At 39.9% G+C, this 9,929-nt stretch overlaps 1 protein-coding gene across 5 annotated transcripts in view; it reads right to left on the bottom strand.

The window, feature by feature from the left end:
• Positions 1 to 1,567: 1,567 nt before the first annotated feature.
• tbc1d14 (TBC1 domain family, member 14) overlaps positions 1,568 to 9,929 on the bottom strand; it is a 37,949-nt gene continuing 29,587 nt past the window's right edge. For all 5 annotated transcript variants that reach the window (XM_007555871.2, XM_007555873.2, XM_007555875.2 and 2 more), the window contains 4 exons: positions 8,090 to 8,218; positions 7,313 to 7,422; positions 5,592 to 5,850; positions 1,568 to 5,007 (listed from right to left, as the gene is read on the bottom strand). In XM_007555871.2, coding sequence (XP_007555933.1) covers positions 4,939 to 5,007; positions 5,592 to 5,850; positions 7,313 to 7,422; positions 8,090 to 8,218 — 567 coding nt within the window. In that variant the 3' untranslated portion in view covers positions 1,568 to 4,938. The remainder of the gene's footprint in view (positions 5,008 to 5,591; positions 5,851 to 7,312; positions 7,423 to 8,089; positions 8,219 to 9,929) is intronic.

The following is a 9,929-nucleotide window of genomic DNA, read 5'->3' as shown; positions in this document are numbered from 1 at the left end:
GGATTCAAACAGAAGAGAAATTTCTGAGAGGTTCATCTACAGAGGAATTACTTCCATATATGAGGAAAATAAGGCTTTTTCACATAACTGAATTAAATTAGGGAATTGACCTAAATTATTCAGTTTACAACGGTGATGGAGTCGTTCAGATTTCGGTTCCTGGTTTCGGCGTCCGGTACTTGATGTATATTTTCTATATATCACAAGTGGAGCATTATATACTTGTGAAAGTAAATCTGTTGGGTTGTGATAAGAAAAGGTGCATCAGCAGCAGGGAGATCTGTTGCTGTCATCAAGCAGAATCCGTTCATGGACCAAGGTCCAGATGAATCCTACGCATTGGAAGCATCATACCTGCGTTCGAGAGAAAAACAACTGAACTGATTAGTAAGAGGGCATTTAAATACGCCGCCCCCTCAGTCTGGAATGACTTTCAGTGAAAGGCTAAATTGACAGAGCAATTGAGACTCGGTGAACTGAAAGCACTGCTGAAAGAAGAAGAGGTTTACTAATTGCAATTGCTTTTGATGGTCATGTTTAACTTTTTTTTTTTCTTTTACTTCATACTTTGATGCCTTTGAAAGTAGCATACGCCATCGTTAGGATGCGAATGCTGAAGCTTGTAAACTCTGCTATCTTGCCAGGTTGCTCTTGAAAAGGATCTTGTGCATCTCATTTGTAAACATTCTGGAAACATCTCTAAAATTTGTCAGAATATCAACACCAAATATCAAGAAAAACTGCAACATCCTCAAAGCACATTAAAGAATGAGACGAGAGTCGCTACAAGTTACACAAAGACATATTTCTAAGTGCCATGCATCATTCCTAGAATGTGGAACAATGCATGACGTTTTTCTTTCTCGGTAAATTCCTCTTGTCCTTCGTAGTTCTAGTGACTGCTTTAGGAAAAAGTGACTGACTAGGCAAACGTTGGTAAACCTAGTCATCATCCAGGTTTGTCTTGTTTTTAGGTAACGCTTACAATTTTGATGACAAGGTCATTTTATTAAACAACCTGCTTAAGTTTAACCCAACTTGGTGATCCAAAGTCGTCTTTCCAGATGAAAACAAAGGATTCCATGTGGAGGTCAAGGTCCCAGAGTTTTTAGAAAAAAGGTGGAGAGGCACAGAATCCTTGGAGTTGAGAGTAAAGTTTCTACAATCTGTGAAGGTTTGGGGAGCAGTCTACCATCTACAAGGACATTTTAGAGCAACTTTTGGTTCTGTTGACAAGAATATAGAGATGCTGATTTCATTTTCTAGCTAGGATTTGGTACTCAGCCCACACTGTCGAAGCTGGTTCAGTGGCCATGGTGATGCTGTTCTCGATTGGCCAGAAACTCTCATGACCTGAATCCTGTGGAAAATCTTTGGCGTACTGTCAAAGATTCTCTATAGAGGAAGAGGAAGATGAAAAGCACCAACCCAACACCTGGGCTTCCATTATGCCTCAACAGAACCACAGGCTGGTCTTTATCGTAACCAAAGTGTTAAAAAATATTTCTTTTCACAAATTTTTTTTAGATGCATCTGTAGATTTAACAAAGCCTCAAAAAAAAAGCAGGAGGGTATGTACAGCTTTTTATTATGATAAAACCATCATTTATGTACATTTTCAAGTGAGATACAGTTGCATGTCGACCCTCAGTCCTCAACAGTACACAGGTCTCAAGAAAAAACCAAAACAAAAGTGACGATATAAAATAAAACCAACAAATCAACCTGATTACTGAACCAAGGAAAGTGACACTGATGATTGAGGGGTTTTTTGTGTGTTTTAAGTGCTTTGGATTAAAGAAAGGACAATTAGTGTTGATAGATAACACCAGGTTTCACCTTTAATGTAACATGTTAGAAACCAACATCTTTGAGCAATTACCTTCTTACCACAAGCACGCATTACAGAGAAAAGATCGGCACGGCAACGTCAGTGCAAACAACACGAAAACAAAAAGACGGAAACCAGTTTAACTGTGACCGATGACATGAAGTGATGATGCGAGACACAACTCAATGCAAAGACTGACATGTTTGTGCAAAAAGCTTTATTGCAGTCCTGTGTGGTTTTTTAAAAAAACCACAGTGGAGGAGTTCAATGGTGGGTGGAGGGGAGGGGGGGCGAAGTGCAGAAAGATGATGATGTGAAAGCAGAAAAGAAACAGAAAACTGTCTGGAGACAGCCAAAAGATGAGTGAGAAGAATCCGACAAGTCAGAACCGATTTTTGGTTTCAAGTCATCTCAAGACTTCGGTGTACTTAGAGAGCGCGGTCCCACTGAGAGGAGATTTTCACAGAAAACAAAAGTAGCCTCAAAAAATAAAAAAATAAAAAATCAGCAGCAAAACAAGCAAGAGGAAACGGCAATTTTATCCACAGTTGACCTTCAGATCCAATCAGATTTCTATGCTTTCAACCTGATTAGATTAAAAATGGGGCTTAAAAAATAAGAAAAATAAAGAAAAGTTTCAAGAAATAAATTTTTAGGTGTTTCATGTGGTCCTTACTTTAACTTTACAGATGGCGGCAATATAAATGCAGGCGTCACCTGGTTATGATGGGATGACACGTTTACCACAGTGTGAATCCACTGTGAAGGCCACAGAAGTCTGACTAAAGCAGAGCCAACATCTGATCCCCAACATCCAAGACATTTACAGCCAGTCGTACTTCCAATGCATCCTGCTGCGCTTCGGAGCAGCAGAGTTTAAACCAGGAGCAGCCGTGTAGTGTGTTAATGTGTGTTTAGGTGGGGAGAAGTTTCTGGTATTAAAGAAAGAATTCACAGCTTCTTAACTCGCACTTAAAAAAAAAAGTTTAATTTAATAAAGTTCCAGTTAAGAGCTGGAAGAATTTAGCTACACCTTCCCCTCACTTTTAAAGACAAACTGGCTGACAAACTGTAACTGAAATTCGAGCCAGACTTTAGAAAGGGCCGACATGGGCAGTAGCCCAGGGCTCTGAGTTGTGTGGGCGCAAAACCCCCCCAAAACAAAACACTTTTTTGTGTGTACTTTGCGTCTTTCGCAAACATCATACCTCATATTAAGGTCGTGGACTAATTTTGCATGCCGTGTTTTTTTCTATTAATTTAAACTTCTCGAATATTTGAAACCAATCACTTTGGGGCCAAAATGGAGTCATCTGCAGACATACACAGGATCCATTATGCTCTGTAATTTGCATGAGTTAGATTTTTTTTTCTACAGCACCAAAACTAGTTTGGGCCCTTGTACTTCTAAATCCGGCCCCCACTGCAATAATCTGTCGTATTATTTTACAGCAGGAATAATTGCTGAGTCTTAACATTCCTCGTTTTTACTTACATACTGTGAGAAACTTACAGTAGCCTATGTCTACAAGTGTTCTTCAAAATGTACTGGAGCCTGTTCCAAAAATGGGAGGAGCCTCCCCAGCTGCAACTTCAAGATCCAATATGGATGCCTCATGGAAGAAAGTGCTAAAATAAAATGTAAGAAAAATAGTTTGTTGGGAAACTTCATCAATTCATGCATTCATGTTTAAAAATCAATGACATATTGCAGCTTCAGACATGAATTATACTTTATATTAAAGCTCTTAAACTGTCACCATCAGCCTCCGACGGCTCCTTCTTGAATTTACAGTATCGGCTAGGCAGAACTTGCACACTAAAACTGCAGATCTTGCTTGAGAATACAGAGTTCATATTTTACTATCACAGCTATCTGGACAAATTTTAACAAAGACTAATAAAATGTTTCTTCAATCACTTAGTAAATCAAGTAAACCGGTTCCGTCTCAACAGTAAAACATAGTTACACGTGTCGGCTTGTCTGATGCAACATGTTCACACTCCTCTCACTTGCTGAGGAGGAACTTCGCCACATCCTTCATTTCAATTGTATGTCTCATCACATTTTCGATAAATATTAAATAACCGCACAAAAAGACTTCACACTCCAGGACACTACAAAGCTGAAATGTACCACCAACACATTAAAAGCATGAAAAAGAAATCAACATCTGCAGTGTTTAGACCAACTTCACCACTTTTTTTAAGTTAACCCAGTTTCATTGATGCAAAAATAAAAAGAATTTTCCAGGCAGCTAATACGACCTCGATGAAGAGTTCTCATTACTTACATGTTGGATAGAAGCTGCAGAGTCAGCATGTGATCGAGTAGCAGCTTGGTGGATTTTAGCGCGACAGAATGGAATGATTCAGAAAACAAGCCTGACTAATTAAATAAAACACACGCGCACACACACACCATGAGGGAATGATAGATGTGCAAACAGAATCCACTGGCCACATTATAAACAAGCATGGCCTTTTTGAAAGCAAAGAGTGGAAATTAAAGATAAGAGTGATGTTCCCTGACTGGTACACATCTGGGGGAAAAAAATAAAAATAAAAAAAATAATAAAAAGGGCTTTGTGATTCTCGTTACGGTAACCAGAGGAAGAAAGAGACAAGACGAGTGGAACGCGGTTCAGGTGGCTGACAGCAGAGGACCCGGCGCCGGGTGGAGAGACTGGTGGAGGAACTTCAGTGGTACCTCTGTGGTTTCCTCCCTCCGCCTGAGGAGATCTGACTCAGCCTGGTGTTCATGACGGTGGGAGTGCGATACATTCTTCACCGTTTCCCAGCTACAGTTTCCAGTTCACTGCTGGGCTTCGTGGTGGGTGTTGGGGAGTAAAACAGGAAAATAAGGCCTCGTATTCCTTTCACCTCCCGGTGCTTCCTGACCGGCAGACCCTCCTTTAGGATGCTGGTTTAGGGTCTGAGCGGCAACACGAAGGAGAGCTCCATCTCAGCAGCTACAGTAGTTTACTTCTCCCCCATAAGTTGATGTGAGGTGGGGGGGAGGGGGTGTCTCTGTCTCTTTCAGGTGCAGGATGCCCTGAAAGCTGGAGGGGATCTGAGTGGATTAGTGTGTGACCTTCCCTCTGACCTCAGCTCAGCGCCTCGGCTCCAGACAGCCTCGCTCCGGATCTCTTCTGCTCTGTCAGTGTCTGCAGGACCTGAGAGGATGGAAGGCAGCAGAGACGTTTTTAAACTTCCTCGTTTCTCACAGGTGGCATGAAAATAAATAAAATAAGGCAGAAAATACACAACAGGAAGCATTCATAACTTTTTCTAATTGTGTTTCTAAAATGCTAAAATTAGTCAAAGGAGTAAAACAGACCGGCGCATGAATTAGAGATCATTCGAATCAAGAATACTTTAACCCTAAAGGAAAAGTGGGGTCTCAAGGAAGGGTCTCCTGTAGCAGTCTGTATTACAGCGGCTCAGAAGAAGCCTCTGACTGAACACTTTTAAATCTGAAATGTATAAATTTGTGAAAAATAGAGGGTGCAGCAAACAATAGAATTAATGATGCACGATATATTGCCATCAATATTGGTATTGGCCAGGTCGTAGAACTACTAGTAAGCCACACTTTTCAGATTTGTATTTAATTTTCCTTGCACTTCACAGTCATGTGGTACGTTGTGTTGGTGTATCACATACATTAATATATAATATCGTTAAAAAAAAAAAAGTCCAAGGAAAGTGAATCCTTTTGCAATGCACTGTGAAACAAACGCAGTGGATGAACCAGTACCTGGGCCCACTTCCTGTTGCGGCTGGTCATGTGAACGGCTGCGATGTGCTGGAAGAGCTGCTCAGGGGGGATGAGGTCAGGGAGCCGGGTGAGGAACTGAGCCATGTGGATGAAGTCCATGGAGGTCAGGACGTCCTGGTAGAGGCGCAGCACGCCCAGCGCCGTGCGGAACAGGAACTCCTCGCCGTCCCTGCAGAACACGTCCCACACGCGACACGCCAGGTCCAGTGGCAAAGACTTGCTGTACAGTGTGAAGATCCTGGGAGGAAAGAAAAAAAAAGAAAGAGGAGGAAGACTGTAAATTGCAGCCAAGATAAAAACTGCATCTCTCTGCAAGAGACAACAGAGGCTGGCAATAGTTTATTTAGGGGTAATCAATTCATTTACATTCATGATGTCAGTCCACTACCGTCAGAATTAGCTGGAAACTTTCAGACCAGGAATCATCGTCTGATCTGAGTGATCAGAAAGAACTTAAATGGTGCCAAAAATCATGATGTGAACTCACTCAAGACAGTCTGGACACTTTTTTCCCTGCACTAGTTTGGGAGTCTGAACACAAAGCCTTGTGGAACACATGTGACTCCTGTAACCATCACTGATTAAACAAAACAAACAGGAGCGATTTTTCTGGGGTGCAAGGTTTGTTTTGATCGATTGTTGACCTCATTGAACCCGTTACCAAATTGCAAAGATCCAATTATCTCCGACAGACTTTCTCAGCAGGTGTTAGCAGTCGTGTCTGAAACTGTCAACTTGTAACTTGCAACATGTTTTCCTCATTAAGAACCTGCCTAGCAGCATTTCCATTAAAAATGTGAGCTAAACTTTCAATACTTTGTTAATGTTGAAATAAAGAAAACAATTTTGCGATAGCAGTGTTCCCATGAAACAAAAAAATGCAATAAAAAAGTAACACGGGAATAAACTTGGTCATAAACAAGTTGCTGTCCACAAACAGGGATGATGTGAATCAACTGTTTATATCGCAGTTTTGCAAAATGCCCAAATTTCAACACAGTTAAAAAAATAATAATAACTCATCCTGGCTCATAAACCTTTTATTGTAAAAATGTGAGTTCTTTGAAAACTGCCGTTGTCGTTAAGTGCATTTGTTTTTGTAACTCTAATTTGTGCAATTCTATGCTCAATGAAAACGTAGCTAAGGATGAAAATTCTCAGTTTGTGGTTTGACACCTCAGTGTTTCATATAGCTGTTAAAATACCTCATTAAACAGTGTGATAAGAACTGTTTATTCCACCTCTCTACAAGAGAGAGGTGGAATAAAATGACATATGACATTATCTGCCAACGTCATTTTACTTTATTAAGTAAAGGGGATGCACATTTAAGCATGGTTAAAACTGTACCGTCTAATAGGAGGTGCCATTTGAGTAGCAAGTGAGAGTGAACAGAATTTCCTCCAGTGGAAGGTGCAGACCACTAACACAGACCGATGTGCAAACTGAGCCCATCCTGTTTTCTCAGAAACCCAGTTGAGGTTCTGAATGTGACCCACAGGCAGCATGAAGTTCCCCTGCAGCAACATGGAGCGCAAAGTTCACTCTGCATGCAGGTGAACACATTACCAGCTCCACACGCCGACTGACAGAGCAACTTTAACATTTGGGTCAAAACTTTCTAAAGCACCCAGTCAAGTTCAGAGCAAGTCAATTAAAAAAGAAAAAGCTGTAGAAATGTGTAAAAGTGACAAACTCACCAGTCAATTAAATAAATGTCAGGAGTCAAGTTGTTTTTCTTGAAATGTGCAAAGAGCTTTGGTAGATTTTCTTCAAAGAACACTTCAAACGCTGCAAAGTACGTCAACATCTGGAAACAAGAGAGAGGAAACCATGGAAACAAAGAAACCAACATTTAACAGTCATTGCACAGGATAAAGTAGGGATGCACTTTATTCACTTCCAAAACCGATATCTGACGTTTATCTGATGCAGAGAAACAGCTGAATTGATTTAAAACGTTTCTTTGTTTTTTTAAACATAGACATAAATGTACTGAATAACACATTGATCTGATAACTCTGCACCAGTACAGCAAACTTAAACAAGCTTGGTCAAATGTAAAAATAACAACCTTAATTTGCTAAAACAAAAATAGATTGACTACATTGGTCAAATGTAAAAATAAACTGCAGCAAACCTTTTAAATACTTCAGAAAGAGCAAGTAGGATTTCTGAATATTATGGAAAATAAATGATAAAACATTATGTCGCTCAGATCCAACCTTATGGTTCACCAATACTCAAAGATTTTTTTCTCCCCCAATATTGGGATAGATACAGATATTAATATCTGATGGGTAAATCCCAAGGGTAAAGTCCCTGCGTAGTTTTTGAGAAACCCTTTAATTCTATTTCCTACCCAAACATTTCGTCAGAATAAGTATGGAGTTTGTAAAGAGGCTCCCCACGTGTGATTTTTATGTATGATGTGGTTTCTGAGTGTCAGCATGTGTGTGCGTGTGTGTTTTACTAACAAGGCTGTGGTCGACTCTGAAGAAGGCCATCTGACAGGGCTTGTTGAGCAGGTTGGCGAAAGCTATGAAGGCGTCGGCTGTGTCCAGATTGAGGATGAGCACGGCGGCGATGAACGACATCCCCTGCACCTGAGCGCCGCAGTAAGAAGAAATGAAAGAACACAGCCATTAACGGGCAACACTGACAGCTACAGAGGCGAGTCAGAGTGATTTGTGTCTGAGAGACTCAGAGCACGGCCATGACTCAACACCTGAACTTTCACTCTGTCAATACCAGGAGCATTTATTGCTAATCAGACCAAAAACAGAGGAGATTCACATAAACTGATGTTGATGCACATAAACTGTATATGCAGTGGTGAGAGCACAGATGTGTGTGCAGAGATGGGTTGGGGTCAGCGCAGGAAGTCACAGTCATTTCAATAAAGGTGTATAAACAGCAACAGTGAGGCTGCGGTTGAACAGCAACAGAGCCGACATCACAGCTCACATGTGCAAACGGATTCAAAGGAGTGCTCCGTGAGGCGGTGACTTTTTAATTTCACAGAATGATTCGCTAAAAAGCAAAGCTCAAAAATGCAATTATTTGAACAATAAAGTTCTTTAGTTGTGTCAAAGCTTCTCATTTTATTTTGTTTACTGTCCTGAGCCCTCATCATTTTAGATTAAATTGAAGTTTGACAGTAGTAATTTTACTATTTTGAGCTTTTAAATTCAAGAATTTAATAGAGTTTCTGCAGGTTTCACCAAAATTAAGCTCAAAATTAAGACTTTTCAAGATCATTATGAATTAAATTTAAATTGTCATTATTTACAAAATCCTGCAAAGTCGGCACTTTTAATGGACTTTTAATGCAACTTTTAAAGCAACTTTGCATTAAAAGTGTCATTATTTACCAAATGACACTTCATGATAACAGTCAGACATTCATAAAGACTCGTTCATGTTTATGACAGTGTTATCGTCAGTCCCCTTCAAATAAAGTGTTACCATAAATTTAAGATTTTTTAAGACATCCTGTAAAATAATTTACTAAAAAGGAATAAAAAAGTGACATTGATTTGACATGTGAAATCAATGTACAGAAGAGAGATCAGTCTGTGTTTGAGTTTCAGTTTCAGCAAATACATTTTTTTTAAATCAGACATTTTTTCCCATCCTGCAGACCTAGATTGTGTTTTTGTTCAATATTAATCAGAAACAACTTATTAAAAGTTTCATTATTCACCAAAACTAAGACACTATCAGGATTAAACAAGGACCAATAAAAAATTTATTTCCTTACTGAAGATAAAACTGATTTTTTTTTCATCTGATCAATTAGAGTTCTTATTAATCACACCAACAGTATGTTTTATTGGTTTTGAACTTTTCATACGCAGCTGAAACTCCAGTCATAGCTGATATCGACTGCTCACCTTTCATAACATGGACCCACTCAGCTTCTCCACAGCGCCCACTCAGGTGAAAATTAGATCCGAGAAGCTGACATCTACTTGCGCTGCACTCTAACAGCTTAATGATAAAAAGCATGGGTGTTGGTGTTGTGTGGGAGGCTTGTGATACGCTATATTTACCTTTTTACGCTCTACAAGAATTCCTGTGGTCAACAGCAGAAAGTCCATTTAGTATTTCCCCACAGCATCTCTGTGGTGTTAAATTACAGGGTAAAATATTATGCTAATGCTGCGATATTCTAAGAATGTTCCACTATACTGTGACATAGTGGGTTTTTCCCCAAAGCTGGTAGAGAAGAGGGCAAACGACGAGGGAAAATAGCCTTAAACGACACCTATAGAGACGTATCGGATTGACTGTGACCGCTACAGACATGAAGGT

Source organism: Poecilia formosa, unplaced genomic scaffold (assembly GCF_000485575.1).
Source record: "Poecilia formosa unplaced genomic scaffold, Poecilia_formosa-5.1.2 Scaffold73, whole genome shotgun sequence".
Taxonomy (NCBI): domain Eukaryota; kingdom Metazoa; phylum Chordata; class Actinopteri; order Cyprinodontiformes; family Poeciliidae; genus Poecilia; species Poecilia formosa.
Note: the sequence above shows the minus strand (reverse complement) of the source record. Positions and strands in the feature narration are given on the sequence as shown.